Source organism: Plectropomus leopardus, chromosome 17 (genome assembly GCF_026936395.1).
Source record: "Plectropomus leopardus strain MGB_pleo_1.0 chromosome 17, ASM2693639v1, whole genome shotgun sequence".
In the NCBI taxonomy this organism is placed as follows: domain Eukaryota; kingdom Metazoa; phylum Chordata; class Actinopteri; order Perciformes; family Serranidae; genus Plectropomus; species Plectropomus leopardus.
The window spans coordinates 13,475,670-13,497,259 of NC_142192.1; the positions used below are offsets into that span (position 1 = coordinate 13,475,670).

Consider the following 21,590-nt stretch of genomic DNA (forward strand, 5'->3'; position numbering starts at 1 on the left):
ACATGAGACAAAAACTTCCATGAACTAATGGTTCGACACAGATACCGCAAGTCAAGTGCACACTTTGGGGAGAGCGGTGCAGAAAACTAGGGCGCCTCCACTGACTCACACTCACTGAAGACAGTAGTGGGCGAGACTGTCGTGTCAAGGGACGTGTACACCGTGGGGCCTGAAGGGATTCGCACTGATCATGCAGGGATTTAGTGATGATACATGTGTGCCTGATCGAGCCAGACCACCTGGTCATATTGTCATGGACAGGGAGACAGAGACAAAGAAACAAAAAACAAAGCAACGGATGTATGAATGAATGAGCTCGTGGATCAAGAGATGCATAGATGGATGGATTGAGTAACGGATACGCAAGGGAGTTCGACAGCAGCCATCCATACGTGAACGCATGTATAGTGATCAAGCGATGACCCATACATACCACTTAAAGCACTCAGAGACACACAAATGCATGCACATACACACATACACAAGGGAAAAGCTATAATTAGTTTACAGCTGACGAAAACTTGTGTTTAGCACCTGTGTCAAGCTGAAACACCAGCACGCAGCTACTGTGAAAAGGGCACAAGCCTTGGAGAAAAAATAAAAACTGACACAGCAACACAGCGCTGAAATCCGGCAGATCTCTGCAGCACATGTGCAAACATGCCATAAATCATATACCGTGTGATGTTAATGCCACTGACACATTACGCACAATCCCACTACAGCAGCCGCATACACCCCACACACACACAACTCGACAATCCCTGCAAAGTACCCAACTCTAAGTGTTAAGTCAGTTCAAGCCTCTCACACAGCTGGAGTGGAGATATACTGGTTAGACTACCTAACCATTTATCCTACCGGGTCAGTAGGCTCAGAGGCTGAGCAGCACTTAGCTGAGAAATGCTAAACACCACAAACACATAAGAGCGAGAGAGCTGGCTAACCTCTCACTCAATATTTACAGAGCTCTGCGGCACCGCCACAGCTGGAATGCAGCGGGCAGAGCGAGCACGCAGGGGGAACCATATCAGTTTCTGGGTCATCTAGGGCTGCTTCACTCCGCATAAAGTCTAGACTTGGACTGAAAAACATGCCTACGGATGCTCTCTGCTGAAACTGATTCATATACTAAGAACGGATGGGCCCGAGGAACAAAACATATACATTTATAGAAGCTCAGGTTAAAAAGGTTGAAATACATACCCATGCGCGGCCGCTGCAAGATCACAGTTTGTCATAAAACAACACGTTTTTCCATCAGTTTCTCTACTTTATTGCAATCGTGACAGAGCTGCTTGGCTTTGAATTCAGCCCAAGGCAACAATCAGAAATCTAAAGAGCAGAACATGGCAGCAGTACCTATGAGATCTCTTCTCACCCACCTATGTCTGTCTGGCTGTCTGGCACCTTCCCATCGCACCTTCAGTACCTACCTGCTGTTTTAATTAACTTCATACCACAGGGAGCAATTATGCAAGGCAACATTCATCTCATTTGGAACTGCAAATTAATCTAACCTCAAGCTGCCAAAGGACAGAGGCACCAGTTTGTACCAGGATACCTGTACATTAAGTGGTATTTTTTTTTATACACTCAAAAATCTGAAGAGTTGATCTTACTTAAAATAATCTTGGACATCGATTGCCTTGAATAAAGAAAGTAAAAATAACAGTTAAGTCTTAATTATAGCTATATTATATCTAATTATTAGATTTTCTAAAGAAATGTTGCTGCATTTACTAAATTTTGTGAAGTTGTTGCAACTAAAAAATGACAAGTGGAATAGCCACTTCTTTTCTGAGTGTTTACGACTTCTGTATACCAAGTTAGTCTGGTTTAACTTGACAAAGAGGATTTCAAAAAATGATGAAGTTAGGAGATATGCAAGTTCTGTTTTCTTAACATGTTTAGAATATGATGACTAGTTTGCAACCAGCAGAAGACAGATGGTTTACTGAAGTTGCTAAAACGCAGAGAGATTGATATATTTAAGTTGTATAGAGTTTTACGTGACTCAGAATTATGTCAGTGGAATCTGATTTGACTGCTCAACACAAATATGCGATGGCTCATTCTGGTGTCCATACAAAGGTTTAAAGTATGAACGGGGCTCCGCAGGAAGTTCAGCGTGACAGCACCATTTATGTAATATATAACAAGGAAACACCGCTAATGACAGGTTGTAAATGTGCAACAACATTTTTTGCAGTCACTAGATGAACAAAAGCTAAATAATTTCTCCTTTTAACATACTATGAGGTACAAATTCACAGCTTCTTCATGTTATGTTGCGGCCTCTCTCTCCCTCTGTGCCACTGCATGCATGTCCACAGCTATAAAGAGTAGCATAAAAGTCAAGAGCACTCACACGGCCGCAAAATCTGGAGACCAAAACGTCCCAAGAAGTACACCGCATAGATTTAAAATGACTGCTTGACTTCAGTCTCAGTAGACTGAGGGCCTCCGAGTGATGATTCAAGCCAAACTTTCAAGAGGCAGCCCTACTAAATTTTAAGTAAACATTTTGATATAAAGTAAACACTAATTAAGACTAATAGTTATATTTAATTGCATTTTCAAGGTGATCAGTTTCCTAGATTTTTTAAGTAAAATCAAATAGTTAGATTTTACAGTGTAGGCGTTCTCAATGGCTTATAGCACAAATAAAGACATAGAAAGTGGCAGAGAGATGACAGGAAATTTGGGGGCCCTGAAGTTTTTGGTGTGACTTTCGGGAGGAAAAAAAGGGGGAAATGAGTTCATTAAGATGGACAGATAGCAGGCCAGGCATACATCAAGGAGAAAACAATTTACATACTTCCATTTCCCGCAGGGAGCAGGAACTGAGAGTGAGAAAAAAAGATGGGGGCTGCAATGTGCGAGTGAGCAAATGAGAAGAACATGCAAAGAGATGGGGATGCTAAAATGAGAGAGACAGCAGGATCGCATGTGTGAGAAAGCGAGTGTAAGAGAGTAAGCTAATGAGAGGAAGATAACAAGCTGAAAGAGGAGGGAGCAGAGGGCTCTGACAGGCAAGAGGAGACAGAAATTGGCGAGGTTTGCACTTCAGGAGGTGGTGAGAGGATGTCAAACACATACAACACCAGGGTCTCAGTAAGCGAGGCCAGGCACCGATCCTTTCCCCAAAAAAGTATTCCAAGCTGCCTCTCCATCTCTGCCTCTTTACACTAATCTCATTTCCTGGATTATGTTTCACTATTTAAAACAAAGCACTCGTGGTTAATTCCATCAGTTTGCTTTGGCGTATGGTTTAATTCAAGGCTGCTACCTTCTCACTTTTCATCAACTCTTGTGTTGCAATGCTTGCTGATTTTTAAGACCCTGTAGGGATAAAGAAATATTTATTTGGGCAGGCCAGCTAACAAGAAATGGAGGTTTGCTATGGCTAATAAAACTTGTTTTCACATGTGTGTGCATTCCTTTGACGTGTAGGTCCCTCCGGTGGCTGTAAAACTGAAATATAACACTTCTGGCATGCTTCAGTTCTGAACTGGACAGCTACCGGCCGATGCTGCGCACACACATGCCGGTTTGATGGGAGAGAGCGCTCAAGTTCGCGGTTTGCTCCAAAGTATGAGTTGAAGATTGCGTTGCTTGACTACTGAAGCTGGGCCAGACCTGAATCTAAAACCAAACATCAATCTCTAACCCACTGTCAACCACAGTTACATAGACAGGGCGCGCATATAGGCCAAAACCTCACAATGCAACATAGAATCGCTCAGTTCAAGTATGTCATCATAATGGAAACTCATATCACATAACACTCGATATCCTCATGGACAACGAGAAGGAACCAAACAATAACCTAGAACTTTCTCTCCCAGAGTGGCACTTGAAACAAACCCCTCCCATATATCCCTTATAGACAAGCTCTTGAGATCCGCTTCTTTGTCTGTGTCTGAGACATGCTGATGTGCTCCTGTATCTAGGCTACTGTATGTTTGCCTGTGTTTACTGTCAAGTTGACACGGTGATTCCAGCAAGCGTGCAGGCTCCATCACAACAGAGACGTCTTTGGTGGCTAACAGGGCATGTAAATGGGTTCTCACTCCATCAGAAGCCGCCTGCAGGGGCAGAGGGACCGAGAAAAGACGACAGAGTAGCCTCCAGGCTGCGCTGACGTGAGGAGGAGAGAGCCGAGGCACGCTGTGTGCCACAGAGCAATGCTGCTGTGGTCTCTTACTGGTTACTGAGCGATCAGTGAGGGGGAATGGAGCCACGGTCAAAGCGGGGTCTAGTGACGACCAGGGGATCTTACCACCGTGGAACCAAAGGCATAAAGAGAAATAGCTGCAGTTTCTCTAATGCAGCAGTCATTTCCCAACTTTTTGTCCAACAGCCTTATCAGACAGGCTCAAGAGACTTTTTGATGGATGGGCTGGCTTTATGAAATTGTTAAAAAATATTTTACCACAGAGAAACTCACCGCTAGCAGTGGTGGACCATGTGAATTCATACATAGATATAAGACAACATAACCCTGAAGTCATCCTTTGTTAGCCTTTGTGTTTGTTTCTGTAGGGTTCGGCCATTTGTGACACTTGGAGGGGCAAAAATCAAACTTTCTACAATTTAGTCACCACTGCAGCTATCAACTTCTCTGCCTGTTTGCTGACTAGATTTAAAATACTCTTGATTACAACATGAATTGACTCGACTGTTTGGTGATTTCTTGGAAATAGGGCTGCAACTACCTTCATTGCCAATTTTTTTGAATAATCAATTAGTTGTTTGGTTTATAAATGTATAAATGGTAACAAGAAAAAAAAAAAATCAATTTGTGTTTCCCAAAGCCGAAGATGACATCCTTAAATGTCTTATTTTGTCCAACCCAAAGATATTCAGTTCACTGTCATAAAGGAGTAAAGAATCTAGGATATGCTCACATTTAATCAATTATCAAATTGGTTGGTGATGAATTTAATAGTTAACAACTAATCGATTAATCGTTACAGCTGTAATCAGAAACTGAATGTCATAGCTGTTTGGATTATTGTGGCAATAAATATGCTGAAAGTCAAGCGTTGCTTCAATTTGTAATCCTATTTGCATGTTAATTTACCCTCAAAACACAAGAATGTGGATATTTTTCAATTTAATCAAATATTTTCTTGTTTTTTCAAATTAGTTGAGCTACAGAACAATCTGTCCATGTCCCCCCTGGTAACAGTGTAAGTACCCCCCCAGGTACACCTACCACTGGTTGGAAATCGCTGATGTACAGTATTAATATTTTTAGGATCCTGCTCAAATAACTTCAGAAAGGAGCTACTAAGGGCAAACTCTTTTCTAACAGAGGTGGTATAAAGCAATGGTTCTCAACCAGAGGTCTGGGAACCCCCAAGGGTCTTAAGGAAGTCCTGGGGTCCCCAGAAAAATAAGAAATAGTTTATTTTTACTATTTAATTCACCATAGAAATAAGGTATGTGAGCAAGAGTCACAGAAGTGACTACTCTGTTCATAGGTTTCACGTCCTCTGTGGTTATCTCTTAATCAAATCTAACAACCAGATCTTTCCAGATGGACGTCCCTGAGGCAAAATCAAAATCAAAATCAAATGAGGTTGTGTAACCTAATATGTATCTTGACATGAAAAAGGTCAAGAGCAACTGGTCCAATGCAGTGGCAAAATCAGGCTTTGTAAGCCAGTTCTGAGTAGTGTGAAACAACCATCATTACAACAAAGCAAAGACATGGTGAATTATTAAATCCTTGAAGGAAAAAAAGACGTAGGTTAGAGCAACATTATAATACTTTTAATTGATTCTTGAGTCTCATTCCCAGGTTGTCAAATACAGGTGTTTTGGGTTGGTGTTTCGGGTCCACTACCAAACCAAACTGTTGATATTTGATGACGTGGGAACGAGTCTCAGCAATCAACTTAAAGTTGATTAATGTTGCTTTAAATAGCTTCAATCTGTAGGCATATGCAACCTGTATTGAGGGGTTCAAGCCAGAAAAGTTTGGGAATCACTGATCTAAAGCGCTTTAGTTAAGTAAGGGCCATGTGAAAACTTTTGGAAATCCCTGAGGCACAGCTTTGAAAAGAGAGTGAGTATACTAAGTATACTAAGTATTAGACCTCAGATAAATGGATGAACTGTTGCCAAGTCATAACATATCTTGATAACGTTTATTTTATGGAGGTCCAGAGCTCAGACATTGCACTTGCCTTGCCTTCCTTCTCCTAATCACAGGCCCATGGTTTACAACAACAAATACAACAAAAACAACAACACAATGGCCCCAAAACTAGCTAAAAAAACTCTTTAAAACATGTTTATGTCTTGAAAACTAGCAAAAAATTAATGAAATTTCCTTAAAACTAAATAAGGGGGGTGGGGGGGTGTAAGAAAACGACCTGAAAATTAGTAACAAAAAAAGAGAGAAAAAAAACAATAATAATTAGCAATAATAAACAGAAAAAACACGCAAATTAAGGGTCACGTGAAAACTTTTGGGAACCCCTGATGTACAGGTTTGAAAATACAGTTGGTATGATCGGTGCTAGATACTCCGCAGATAAACGTGTGATCTGTTGCCAGGTTGCAATGCATCTTGATATCTTTCATTTTCTGGAGATCAAGAGCTGAAACATTGCATTTGCTGTCTAGCTTTCCCTCCCCTCTCCTTATCACAGGCCCTCGGTGTGGCCGTGCATGCTGGGCTGGAGTTACACACTGCACACCATTAAAGCAGCTCTTTAATTAGCAGTGGAGAGAAAAACAGAGGCATCTACAAACGCAACACTTTTTTGCATGAAGCGAACAGCATGCACTGAACAAACACGCCGGGAAGCAGCAGCAGCAGCAGCAGCAGCAGCCTCGGCGTCCTCACAGTCAATCTGCTGCAAACACAACACAACTTGCAGCGTCAACGCGCACTTGTTTAACAAACCAGAACTGAAAAAAGCAGCTCGGTGAATGAAACCACTTGCAGTTTGAATTTTCGCTGCAGTTCAATGTGTGTGAAAGCGGAGTGGGCTGCGATGTTTTAATCAGGCACGTCAATAAGCAAAAACAACAACAACAAAAAAAAAAAAACAGAACAGCGCCCAAAGCCGCTATGGCCACTTCACAAAAGTAAAGCCGGAGCAGGGAGGTATACAGAGAGAAGAGGCAGCAGAAGAAACACAGTATTGTCTCGCTGCAATGTAACAGACACAGAAACGCTTGCTGAGGCAAAGCGCAGCGAAGCCCCCAAACATCGTGAATCCTCAACATTTAGCACAAAGCGCGAGGGAAGTGAAGCTAAAAATACCGCTCAACACCAACATTTGTGCAAGAAGAGAAACGTGCTTTGACAAACCTGACGAAGCGAGGACACTTCTTCCACTAAAGCGCTGATGTCCGGAGTTTGTGTGTGTGTGTGTTGGGAGTGTATGTGTGAGTGTGTGTGTGTCACTCAGTGGTGTTTTCTCCCTCCTCTCTCTCTCTCTCTCCTCTGCCGTATAGAGATAGTGCTGATGTTTCCACTTCCTCTTTTCTTCTTCTGCCGTCTGCTGGCTGGCTTGGTGAAGCCAGACAGAGGATGCATGAATACATGGGAGCCCAGCTGCTCACTGACTCACTGGTTAAGGAGTGTATGGTGGCATTTCATCAGATTTAAATCCAGAAGTCTGTGTGCTACTTTAGTTTGAGCAGCTCTGAGGTCAGTTATGTCTGAAAATAGGGGAGACTGGGGCTGGTTGGCACACTTTTTGCTCTCTGCTATAGCCTATTTCTTTGGCATAATTTATATTAGAGCAGTCTAACCAGCAGCAAAGTAAGGGTTAAGGTCTCAGTTAAAAATAAATGTTTAATTTACAGAAATGTTTACTAAAATTAGGTGATTATTGATTAATGTTGTGCATTTGTGCCATCCAGCTCCTTCAAAGGGTTGGTTGGTGCAATGTTATACGACAGAGGATTAGGGCCATGCAATAGGGAAAAAAAGGTAGATTTTGAAAATAAAGTCAGAACATTATGAGAATAAAATTGTAATTTCAAGAACGAAGTCTTAATATTATAGGGGAAAAAAGAAGTAATTATCCGAGAAAAAGTAGTCATTTTATGAGAATAAAGTTGGAATATTACGAGACTGAAGTTGTAATTTTCAGAGAAAAAAAAGTCGTAATTTTATGAGAATAAAAATATATTTTTAGGAGAAAGGGGATATCATATTACAGAAATAAACATATTGCCTGCAAACTATAAACCAGGTGAGAGCACAGGTTTTTCTCATAATATTACTGTATTGTTGAAATCTCAAAAAAAATCTTTCCTCAATGTGGTTAGTTACATGTAAAATGTAGTAGCCTCCCAACAAAACTGAAGTGTCTGTGTGTGTGTGTGTGTGTGTGTGTGTGTGTGTGTGAAGGGGGGGTTCCTACACTCAACATAGGTCAATAGGTTTGTCTGTTTTTCATAAGCAGTGATTAATTATATGTTAAGTTATTTTATTATAGTTATTTAATTGTTTAAATATAATTTTTATGTCAATAATGTCAAAATTTCCAGAGTACTTTCAAACCACACCTTATTTATGCAGTGGACAGAGGAAAATGAATTAGCTTTTTATTGTTTGTTTCTTGTCTTCTTATGTATAAAATGTTACCCTAGAACTCCCCTGGTGGACAGTAGCCTTGCCTACACTCTCAAATACCAACTAGTGAATAAAGCAGATCTGCAATAAATTCCATCTGAATAAAGAAAACAAACATCTATGTACGCCACGTCTTTTCTCACGACGTTGGGTGACACACAGACTTGACTGCCTCCAATCTTGCAGCCAGACATGGAAGGCAAACAGGAACAATGACTTCAATAATTCATGGTTATTGAACGCTCTCTGGTCTCCACACAGAGCTGTTTGGAGGGAAGGGTTATGACCCTCTGATGTTACATTATGCCGAGGACCATTTTGATAGAGCTCAAGCGTGGTCCTACACAGCATAATGTTACAGTTTCATTGGATGTCAGCGCACAGGACAGGATATAGGACTTCATCACAGAGCAGAGCGGCACTGAGCCACACGAGGCCACTTCCCTTTAATTTTGTCAGTGATTACAGACAGTTTCTGATATTAAATCCAGAGTGTGTTTTTATGAGTAAAACAGAGTGAACAGCAGACAATCCTGCAGCTCATCCTTGTTTCCACTCAGCAGGAGCAGCAGGAGGAGGATTAATACAGGAGCCCCCATCCGTCCTGATAAATAATCTAGAGCAACACACCCAGCAGAAATCTCTCTTTCTCCCTATTTTTTTTTCTCACTGTGAAAGACACAAGATGCAAACCTCCGCCTCATTAAATGACAACCTGTGTTCTTCACTAAAATCTTAATTTGAAAACATAATTCATATGGCTTGGAAGGCAGTTAGGCCTGATACAAAGATAACAGTAAAGTGTAGCAGGGCAAGTCAAACGCTAGTTTTAAATCATTCTTTGTTTTGTTTGTTTTCAACATTGGGGAAGGGGGACTCAAAAATTGTAGGCATCAAACACATAATTTCCTGCATTCTGTTGAATTTTTATGTACAAATCTGTGCCTTTTCTTCATCAATTTATGCCATAAATGTCTTTAATATTAGAAGTCCTCGTCTGCTTTCATGGTTTCATTTGAGGAGAGTGGGGGACGTTTTCCCTGCGTCCCCCTTGAAATCCATTTGGTTTAACCCTTGAAGGTCACATCAGATTCGGGGGTTCATCCAAACAGTTATCAACAGTAGAAAAAGAAAGCACATCCACACACTCAAATCCATGCAAAAATCATGTTTACAATGCCAGCTTTCGGTCTTTAAGGCATCTGATCATCTCTGACCGAAAGCTGGCATAATAAACAAGATTTTTGCATAGATTTGAGTTTGCAGATGTGATTTTTTCACTGTTTATAACAATTTAGCTCAAGCAACTCAGTCTAAGTGATGAGCAGTGGTTTTTCAAGATTTGATAACATCCAAACAGCTCAAATTGTGCGGAATTATTTGCTAAACACTACTTGATTGTTCTTTGGATTATGGAACAAATAAACTTAACTTTTTCCCCTTTATTTTGCTCCCATCATTGAGTTTTGCTGACTTTTGCATCTGACTTCAGCCTCATAGTGGTCAAGACTACATCAGAGGGCTTACAGAGGATGTGATCTTTTTTATCTGAGACTACGGAGACAGTAGAGGGTTTTTAAGGCCAAATGTGTAAGATTAAGGGGAATATGATATAATACGTATGTTTTCTTTTGTGAATGATCACCTGAAAATAAGAATCACTGTGTTTTTAGCACAGCAGAATGAGCCAGTTATATCTCAAAAGGGAGCTCCATGGAGTCTGTCATGTTGCCCAGCTATGTTTCTACAGTGGCACACAACAGAGAAACAAGCTCTGGTTCTGGACAGGGCCTTTTGCGTACTCCTGTCAGCCATCATAGCTAGTCGCCCCTTTGTGATGAGCAGCATCAGAAAAACACTTTTTTCAACCATGAAACTGCTTTATTCAGTGTATTTACCAGTGTAAATCAATGGGTTTGTTTGCTTTGGAGAGGAAGAGACCTCTGCAGATGATCTAGCTCCCCGTTAAAACCTCCTGTATGTCTGGATCGTAAGTTATCAGTGAAGAAATGTGAGCTCACAGTAGCACGTGCTTGGTAAGCAGGCCGACTCTGACAGGCCGAACAGCATCAGAGAAAATATGTCTTGTAATCTTAGACTGCTTTTTTTCACTGTTTTAATCACCCGGTCTGATTGTTTTGGAGAGGAAGAGACCTCTGTGGATAATTAAGCTCCTGGTAAGAACCTCCTGAGCGATAAATATTGAATGAATCCTAACCAGGAGTTCACGCTTGGCGCGGGAGAGAAGTTTCAGCTGGTTAAAATCTGAAATCCTCACGACTAGATGCCACTAAATCCTACACGCTGCTCGTTTAAACCAGCCCATATGATTTAAAAGCGCTGCGTGATGCATTCAGTAAAGTTCACGCTCCCAATGCAGCACAATGAACCCCTGCATCGCATAAAATAGTCTCGCTTGTTTCTCTTTGCATCTCACAAAGTACACCTCAGATTGTTTTCCTTTACGCATGGACTTTTACCTCACTTGGATGTGAACACAGCTTGTTTCACAACCACTGGACATGTGGTGTGAAGATGATATCACATTACCAAAAGGGAGAGAAACCTTGTTACTGCATCTTTCCTGCAAAACATTATTATTCATGAGTTAAGCGCAGAGCTCCAGTCATAAAGATTTAATTAGCTGGTTTTCTGAAAATCTGTTGGGCCTGTCTCTAACACAGTCTGCACAACGAGCACTGGCCTGGCTCTCAATCTAACCTGTCCCTTGTCCAAGAAGACAGAGTGCTTCAATAAAGACTCTCCGCTGACCAGATTCTCTCTACGTGGCGCAACCTCCCTCTGAGCAGCTTGTGACTGAATCTCATCTGGGAGATTCATTGTTCTACTCAGAAAGAGAGAGAGAGAGAAGTCAACGTGGAACAGGCTGTTTCAATGAAGCTGATTTATCTTGTGTTATTGATGAAAGCACCAGAGGAGGGATAGACAGAGCCGCCATGACGAAGGAGATGAGAAAGAGGAGAGGATAAATAAGCGTTCTATCAGCAACTAAAATGCTCTCATAGCTGCATAATCTGTCACTCTTTGATGGAAGTGTAATTTCTCACATATACACATACACTCCCTGCAGCATTTGAGCTCAGCAGAAAGCTTAAGACACAAATCTAAATGGAAATCTAGTTTGCTTGTTCCCTGCAGGTCTACTGTAATTGTCTCTCTATCAGGGTCATTAGGAAAAGGGAATGTTTCAAGTTCATTCCCACGGGGCGTCACGCTCAAAAATGTGATGCTCGTGGAGGAGAGGAGCACCAGACTTCCTCACATGTGGCCTAAAGGTTCGAGTACAGCACGAAGAAGCAACCGTGAAGCTGCTGGTTTGATGAGTTGTTGATGGAAGCGCAGCACAGAGAGGGAGGATCGCTTCGCATTGTGTAGGTTACGGACTGTGAAATGATTTCTGAGAAACGCTCTCTGAAGTCTCCTCAGACTGCTCGCAGGACAAGATCAAAAGTAAAAAAATGTTCTTCGTCTCTTAGGAAGGTCACAGCAGTACGGTCGTGTGCACTTTTTAATGATCGGACTTCTGTGAGGAGTTTCACTGCACCGTCTTCAAAAGATAATTGTTATCAATATGAAAAATAGTCGTGCAAGCATTAGGGCTGAAATGATTAACATCTTTGTTTTTGCAGCCTTGAGCCGGGTAAACACTGGAGAAAGAGAGCCATCTTTATTCTCAGAATGAGGGAGCACATTCACATACATTCTTTCCCCATGTCTGTGGCTTTTTTTCAGAGCAAATGAGCATATTCCAACCTCAAATCATTCCAAATATTTATGTACAGTCACAAGCATTCAAACATTCAGGCTTGTGTGGAAGACAAATCTTAACTGTACTCCCGATGTTTCTTTTTTTTTTTTCCACCTCTGCGTTTAACACAGTCTACAATCAAAGTATTTCATACCAGCGAGATGGCAGAGCTACAAAAATATGGTGGAAAATACAATCTCTTAATAACACAGTGTATTTGCTGACATGCTATCTCTTACACCAGCGGGCTCATTTCATATCACTTAAGATTCATTACCCATGCAGCTAATGCTTTTTGACACACACATGCACACAGTTACTTAAGCAGCTGTGCCATATGAGCCTGTGCTGTACGATCCGACAGAGAGGATGCGAATGCAAATCATCACCCTGGAGACAATGAGACGGCTGGGAGAAGTCATGCATACTGGACATAACAGTTTTCAACCTGCAGATAAAAGGATTTAAACAGTCTTCAGAGTGTAGTTCTTACTGAGGCACTCTGCAGAACACACTGCACTACAGCGCAAGATCTACCCGCGCTGCTACTGTATTCAGTCTCTTCCTACGTTTAAAGCTGATGGCGCACGTACATCAGCATGCTCCCAACAGTCAGTCTGAATCTGAGCAGTCACTGGTTTTGGAGGACTTGTGCTTTCGTTTCCTTTTTCTCTTCTTCTTGTCTTTCTTCTTTTTGTCCCTCCTCTTTTTTCTTTTCTTGCTCCGATGGTGGTCAGAGGAGGAGGAGGAGGAAGAGGAGGAGCTGTCTGAATTGGAGGAAGTGGTGTCCTGAAGCATCTGCTGCAGCTGCTGGATCCTGGAAACAGGAAGGGCAGGGAGGAGCGGAGGTAGGATTAGAGTCAAGTACAGGGAGGAAATAACAACTAATGCAGGCTTGGATACCCGGGTTGGCAAGCATCTGAAGTGTCCTTCATGAAGACACTGTCTTTGTCCAAGTACCGACATTTCCTGACAAGTGGCTACTTGTGTTACATATATCCAGTAATTGCCAACAGTGCCCAAATACCTGCTAAGTCTGCATGTATGTGGAGGATTTTTCAGAACACACTGGGACACACCTGGATATTGGGGTCATCCTGTCACTTAGTCTCGAGCTCAGATGACTGAAATACATCAGATAACTTACAATTAAACCTTTACAGAAGTTCGAGAAGTATTTTACTGCTGGAAAGATGGTCTTTTCATAAAACAGGGCTGTCTATGCAGCAGAAAGACACAAATACTTTTGAAATTGGTGCTACATGACCACAGAAAGCAGAAGGAAAGGGCTGTGGTATTTGCTTTTGATTAAGAGATAGAAAACCTACAATTATCAGAAAGCACTGCGCCCCACTGCACCAATAAAAACTCCTGATGGTGGATGAAATAATGCAAGCTTGTCCGAATTGACTCAGGAAACAGTGTATCAACTGGCTGATAACAAGCAGTCTCATATTACATCTAAACAGTACTCTAAAATATGTTTCTGAAAACATTTGAGATGAAAGATAAGCAGTTACAGCATCTTGGTTCAAATTCTATCAGCACTGCTTATTCTTTAATCACAGTTTTTTCAGCCTTCAGTTTTACAGTACAGGAAACAATATGACACCCACTTCCTGTTCCTGTTCACAAGTTCTTGTGTTACAGCCAGACAGTGCACTAAAATATGTTTCTAAAGACATTTTAGGTGAGAAATTAGTAACACAGTGGCACTTTTACCATTTGATCAGAGTTTTGTCAGAGTTCAAGTGAGAGAAATAGCAGTGACTCTGTCTTTATGCACTTCTATACTCTGTGTCCGTAGCGGTGGAAGTATAATCTGTAGTTTGAGCAACAGCCCTAGAGCCAGCGAAAAGCTGGCGGGAAACCTAGGTGCTGGTAAGATTGGGGGACGTCTAGTATCCCTTTAAGGGACTGAGCCTGTACATTCTGCAGGGTTCTGACCATCCTGGAGAAGTCAATGGTAAAGGTAATTACATAAACATCTGCTGAGGTATCCACAGCTAAATTAGGTTCAAGGAGGATTAAAACATCACATCCCAGAATGAGGCAGGAAGCACCACGCAGCTCACTGAAATATAAAACATTTGTCAGAGGAAGAAAAAGAGATGTACAGGAGGTGACTGGCCGTTAATAAGCTCAGAGAATTGGGCCGGGACGCTGAGAGGGATATCATTAATGTACAATTTTTAAAGACAGTCAGAAACTATTCAGCCATGAAAGCATTTCTCTGAAAAAAGGCTGACATGCTCTTGTGAAGTGTCCATCAGGCCTCATTATAGCGGGGCTGACTTCACAGAGCAGAATGATCATCTGAGCACTTCGAATGTCGCACTACTCCTTAAAGCAAACCTCTAGTCCTTAAAGTAACTCCATCATAACAGCACTTCATAACCTACAGCTAAATAATAAAAATGTCTCAAAATAAAATACTCAAATACTTCAGTTTCCTCAAATCCACTTTTGAAAGAAAAAGGTATAATTCCTGCAAACTGTCAGTACTGAGTCTATTAGAGACACAACGTTTTAGTTACCAACCTTCATCAGCCAGCAAATTCACAGTGTTACAACAACACGTCTTTATACTTAAGCCTCAGGCTGCAATAACAAGTGAAATAAAGGGAGCCAACTCTCAAATACCTGAGACTGTTATTGTCACATTCATAGCTGATGAAAATAAAGAAAATCTGTGGTATACAAACCAAAATAGTGAAGAAAAGTCTAAAGATTAGATTAGCAATGCATAATAAGTCATTTTGGGAATGCCTATCAGAAAACAACTGGCCTGAGTCCCATATCCAGCTGGGGATATCTTCACAACCCTAAAGAAGTGCAAAAATTAACTTTCTAAATAAAGATGTGAGTACTTTTAAAGCTACAGTCACTTTTAACAAGCTCATTTCCACAATTTCATCATTAAACGCACCCAGGGACAACTCGAAACACAATACTGTATATGCAACTGGAACGCAAGCTGGGAGAGGCAGGACAGCTTCACCTCCCTTTCAAATAAGATGCCAAAATGAATGTGGCACAGACACGCAACTCAGGCTTCAAAGAGCAACTGGCCTTTGAATAACCTTTTCGTAATGCATGCAAAAAACACACTCACAAGCGTGCATGTGCTGCTGCTCTGCATGTACACACGCACGCCTTCAGTGAGGCTTCATAGTAAGCACACCTCAAATTCAAACACCCTGGTGTCAAATACTATTTGCTAGAAACGAGCACAGAGAACCAGCCAACCTGAGAGGATTTCCAGGTCATCTGAGTTTGTCCCACTCCACTGTGGGAAAACATTAAAACAAAAACCCTGCAGGATCTCAAGTGTATGATCTGTCTGAGAACAACCTCAAAATCGGCAACCGATTCTTGTCCTTTGGTTACCGTCAGTTACAACCACTTGTAAAAAATTAGCAATGATAGGTGATAAACAGGTGGAGGCGTCAGGAGCTGGCATACCCACTACTGGGGTGATGAACACTGCTATACTCGAGATAAATGCTGCAAATCAGGAGATGTTATAAAACTTTTCAACACTGCTTATTATGTTCTGAAATACTATCAACTCTTTACATCCTTACCTGATTTGGTGCGGCTGACAAGCTACAGGATGGATCAGGCATGCAGGAGATAAACCATGGTGACCTGGACTCTGTTTGAGAACTGAACTCACTGATCAACACATTTGTTTGTTGTTGGTGACATGTTGTTTTTGGGATGTTTGTTTGCTGTCACATCAAATCCGTTAAACAAATGGTCAGTTCAACATTTCTATCAAGTTGGGCTGAAATAAATGTACCGCAAAGCACGGTGTGAGATGTTTTAAACTTCAGCAAACTGGGTTTATTCAGTATGTCTAGTTCAGCAAGCAGTGTTTAAATGATGTTAATCTCAGCTGTTTACATTTCGGATAACATTTGCTCTGTTAACTATAGGGAAAGTTTTAGTAACACTTTGCAGATTAATATCCGATCATAGAATTTTATTTAGTTCTGTTTAAATCGTTATTAGTATTATTATGGTTTTTGATCTGGGTACCTCTGTAACTCTAAAAAGAACATTCAGGTAAAAAATGTTAGATTTTGTTGAATGAAAAAATATGCAGATATTTGCCCAGGGGTGTATATAGACAGTGCAGGCAGTGTAGGTGCACCAGGCCCTGTGGGGTGGGAATTGGTAGAGGAATTGGCCCTCTGAAGTAATTCAAACTGCCACCTGAAAAATATTACTGTGACCAAATAAGACTTGTTAAATTAAAAGTGCTGCCATTTCCTATTAATGTGCTTGAAAAGGCAAACTTATCTCCATTATGGTTTTCCTTTTTTTTTTTTAAATATCTATAACAAAATTATATGCTTATCCTACATTACAAAAAAACATAAATAAACTTTTAAAAAATTTAATTAAATGAATGATTTCTTTTTATTTTTGGTACTTTTTGTCACATACATACATACATATGTGCAAATGGCTGGGTAATATGTGCAGTATGTTAATGCTGTCCAATGTAAGGTCTCTAATCATGTGATGAGATAATGCGATATATGGTAAACAGCACAGATGCAAAATCTGGGGCCTGTCACAGCCTGCACTGGCGCCTGTCGAAACTACCTCACACCACTGAATTTGCCATATATAACAGGTTTTTGTTCCATAGTCACATTCACTAAAACATTTTGTGACTTCAAACGTGATCATTAACAAATTGTTTGATATTTGATCACAAGGCTGTAAACAAAATTCTGAGTTGATTTCAGAGACACTGAGTCTCTGGCTGAATCTCTGCTGCTCTTTGGGAACAGTGTAGTTTAGCTTATAAACATTTTTTTACGTCACACTTTCATTATGAAGTTAATGTAAAACTACACAGCATCACAACTCAAACTAAAAATGCCAATCATATTTTTGGTTTTGACAACCGACAGCTGATGCCTTATATTAAAAGTTTTAGTTTTAAAAGTAAGTGTTTAGCCTCTTTTTATATCTTTTAAGGTTAAAAAAAAATCAGACTATTTTTTTTAGTTAAATTTGGCAAAGGATATGAATAACAAGCATGATTATAAAAAAAAAAAGAGTGTACGTACCTGGTTTCTTTTTCATTCCTTTTGTTTTCCCGAATAATGTCATACATCGGGTCTTCATGAGCCTAAAAGACCAAAACATAAACTGTCATTACGTCTTATGAGGAAAGGAAAAAAATCATACCTACTCACAACAAGAGTTGCTACTTTTCATATTAAATCCTGGAAAATATTCGCTCATACATTCCAACCATTGTACTGATTCTTTATGTCAGCACTTTTTTCAAAAACCTCCATGTGACATTACAACGTATGAAAATATGACACAGCTGCATTTATGGTAATCATTGCAGAGGCAGTGTGCTCCTGCAGTAGTTATTGCTCCATTACAGGCACATTGGAAGCGGCTGTGTGAAGAAGTCTGCTGCACACATGTTCCTCAGTGTAAACTCAATATGCTCTAACTCTGCCGGCAGCCTGAGACACAGACGTTTGTCTCAGTCACAGCTCCTTGACCTTGCCACAATCCAACCTACATTCTTTGACTAAAGACCGTTCTTTGATATTTTCTCTAAATAACTACGGGTGGGCTCTTTTTTCCCAAAGCAGTTAACAAACTCACCACTCTGAACTGCTCTAGTTTCTGGTTGCCTTTGATGAAGAACGGACACTCCCTGTCTCCCGTCCTGTGGCCGTAGCGTTTGCATCTCCAACCTGTAGTGAAGGAAACAAATATAACTCTGAGTAGCTGAGACAACTGACATGACAGTCAAATCACATTTAAGCAGGGATAATGTGCATTAATCCACATTTAAACAAATGTAAATGCACCAAAGTTAATTGGGGAACTACGTTTCATCAGTATTCACTTTCCTAATGTTGATAGGCATCCTAAAATGATTTATAATAATATAAATAAGGGCATGAAATCACAGTGTTGACCTTGGGACTAGAAGGTAAAAAAAAATCTAATAATAAAAAAAATAGCCTGAACTCAAGCACCACGTACAAGATCTTCTTGAGCTTTCAACCACATCTCACTGTCTCCATCTTAATCATAGTAACATATATATATATATATATATATATATATATATATATATATATATATATATATATATATATATACATGCATCCATATTAACTTAGGGTAAAAAAAAAGGTTTCCTTTTGTCAGTGAAATTTAAAAAAAAAAGCTGAACAAACTTGCCTGAAGTCACGCCCTCTAACAGCTCTGCACATGTTATAAAAAACAGACCTCCTTGAGCAATCATAAATCATCACTTGTGGCTTCACTGAAAAGAAGTGAAGAACTTGCATCAAAGTTTCACACTGTTTCAATGTTCATGGCTTTAAGTGGCAGCGTAGCTGCTATGAATAACTTGAGTCTTCTCCACATGAGACCACACAAAGTCTCGGTTCATCCTCTAAAAGTAGTCGTGTGCAAAATTGTTTACTTAGGTTTTTCATATCCATATCATTCACTGTGACATCTCTCCGTTCCTTTAAACAGGATAGCATATTCAAACATTGTCTCGAAGGATAAAGCAGCACAAACGCACTCCGATTCTGCAGAACAAATGCCAACTTGTGCACAGGGCCCGCATGTTTTTGTGTGTGTGTGTGTGTGTGTGTGTGTGTGTGTGTGTGTGTGTGTGTGTCTGTGCTGACTCCCTAGGTCCCTGGCTGTTCATGCAGCATGAAAATGAGTAGGACGAAGGAATGAATGAACACTGAATATAAGGACAGTCTTTGTCTCACCAAAAAAGACAGAAGGTAATCTCCACCAACACCAGTATTAATCTCCAGCAACAGACAAACAATAGATGTGGTGTTAGTTGTCAAGTTACAGTTGTGACATGTGTAACCGATCAAGACCGCTGGCCACACTGACATGGTGTATATTAACTCCCACCTACAATTCCTCAACTATACAGGCGGCTGATACTTCTGATAAACTTAATCCAAGGCGCATATGAGATCTATCAGCTGAGGTTGGGACCTTTTACGAGCTTTTTCTTTATAAATCAACGAATATGAGGACCAACAACAGAGTCAAAAGGAATTAAAAGATGAGAGCTGTCAAAATTCAGAAAGTATCACATTTCAAAGGACCAGTGGGTAAAAAAAAAAAAAAAACTCATATTAATGCCACGGTCAGGGGCTGTATCATAGGACCGATTTTCTTATCTTTAAAGAAAAACGTATAATTACGTCACCTCTGACATCCACTCATCGCTTCTGTAACTGCATGAATTGTCCTGGAGGTTTGTGGAATATGCAGTCATGGACTAAATGCTTACAGATACAACAGCAAACTGAACATATATCTGTATATAAGATTGTCAGTTTAAATGATAAGATGACTGATGGAGTCTCACAAATACCTGTTTTTTTTTTAAATAAAAGACAATCTGTCTTTTAGGCAACATGTCGAGTGTCTAATAAAAAAAATAAAATAAAAAAAATCAGGGTGGAGATGGTGTTCTTTTCTAGAAACAAATGCAATTTTTCTTTTGGTCAAAGTAACAAAATAATTTAAATGACATTTTTATGTACAATTGAAAGTGGTTATATTTTACATATGGAAAATCCATCTTCTTTGAAAATGTTAGATTCAGTACACCATGCTGCATTGCAATTCCTCTGATTCTGGGCTCCGCTCACATCATTGCAGTTTGAGAAAGTTGGTTTGTCTTTTTTATATAAACATAAAATGGAACACTGTTACATTTTGCTTTATGAGGCCATATTACTCAAACTGCCTCCTAATATATGAGCTCTACTGTCTCCTAAAACCTCCAGTCACACTAACAAATCATACACGTCATTCCTCAAATCCACACCGTCTTTGGTGAGTTTTTCCTTCCTCAACTTGGCGTGAGCTACAGTCACCTTAAACTAGAATATTTAAAAAACACGGGCGATAATAAAAACAGGAGTAAGGGCTATTTGACCAATGAATGCACATTTCCTGTTAATGAAGACTGCTGACTCGTGGTTTGATGTAGATTGCTGTAATTTGATTGTTTGTGCCTTTTATGTGATTTTTTTAAAATGCTGTTTGTTTTTACTCATTAGCTGTTTTGTTGTAAGTTGCATGTTTGTTCTTTTACTCAAAACTTCTTGTGCCACTGACTAAGCCAGGACTTCTTAGTAAAGGACATCCTGAATCTTGAAGATAATAAATGAGATGATAAGACGTTAATAAGTTAGTGTAAGTGTACTCACACTGCATCACCTTCACCTCCTTCCCCAGAGGCATCCACAGCCCTTTGGTGGGGGCGTGTGCCAGGAAGCTCCTGGCTTCTTCATTTCCTGGTTCAGCAGGAATACAGTCCTCTGGTTTGTCCTCGTGCTCCTGCAACAACAACAACAGTGTCAATCACATGTTTAAAGCTTCTTGTAATTCACTAAATGCATTTTGGTGTGTATTATGTTACCTTTATGAGTCCTGGTGGAGGTTTTTCATAGCTGTATGAAAGAAAGACAACACTGGTTTACTTGCTATGCAACTACAGGATTAACTATTTCAAACTCAGCTGTCCCAAAACTGTCAAACAAACAACATAAACTCCTCAAACAGCAGGTCCGAGCTAACATTAATAAGCCTATAGTATTGACTACTTGCAGTCACGACAGAAAACCAAATTAACATATTTAATTCATGCAGAAGTTTGGGAGTTTGAACAAAAATCTCTCAGTGATTTTACTCACAACGTCTCGACGTGTTTCAGTTGCTGGACTTTCTGGTTGAGTTTTTTCGTCTGTGTTTTGAGTTTGTCCAAATCCTGTTTGGATGACTTGTGTCTCTTGTGGTCTCGTCGGTGCTCCTTCTCTGATTTTCGCTTTCTGTCTGACATTGTCCCAGTCTTGACAAAACCTGCGTCCAGAAAATCATCAACTTACAAGTTCTGTTGCGTTCAATGTAAATGTGTTAGCTACACGGTGAAAAACATCTTTCTACGTGCTAACCAGCGGCTAACTAGCAGCAGACATGTCTCCGGTGCTGCGGTGGACTTCCTGTGCAGCAGGCTGGTTAGTTAAAGTCCAGCGACACCTGCAGGACACGAGCGGCAGCGCGGGAGGGGACGCGGAAACCTGGATGATCCTGCTGTCCTGTGCTGGGCTGAGACGCCTTTCACACGCTTTTTGACCCTTTGAAACGTGAGCTAATTGGGTT

General features: G+C 40.4%; 2 protein-coding genes across 2 annotated transcripts in view; both read right to left on the minus strand.

The window, feature by feature from the left end:
* The window catches only part of elmo1 (engulfment and cell motility 1 (ced-12 homolog, C. elegans)), a 147,769-nt gene extending 140,286 nt beyond the window's left edge, over window positions 1-7,483 (minus strand). The window contains exon 1 of the mRNA XM_088089908.1: window positions 7,337-7,483. The gene's annotated coding sequence lies outside the window, so the exon portion shown is untranslated. The remainder of the gene's footprint in view (window positions 1-7,336) is intronic.
* A 4,991-nt stretch (window positions 7,484-12,474) lies between these two features.
* Window positions 12,475-21,450, minus strand: rp9 (RP9 pre-mRNA splicing factor). Its single transcript, XM_042505918.2, has 6 exons — window positions 21,125-21,450; window positions 20,851-20,881; window positions 20,639-20,768; window positions 18,030-18,121; window positions 17,471-17,532; window positions 12,475-13,197 (listed from the first exon to the last, which is right to left on the minus strand). The coding sequence occupies exons 1-6, from the start codon at window positions 21,268-21,270 to the stop codon at window positions 12,993-12,995; spliced, it is 666 nt and encodes a 221-aa protein (XP_042361852.1). The 5' UTR covers window positions 21,271-21,450; the 3' UTR covers window positions 12,475-12,992.
* Window positions 21,451-21,590: the final 140 nt, after the last annotated feature.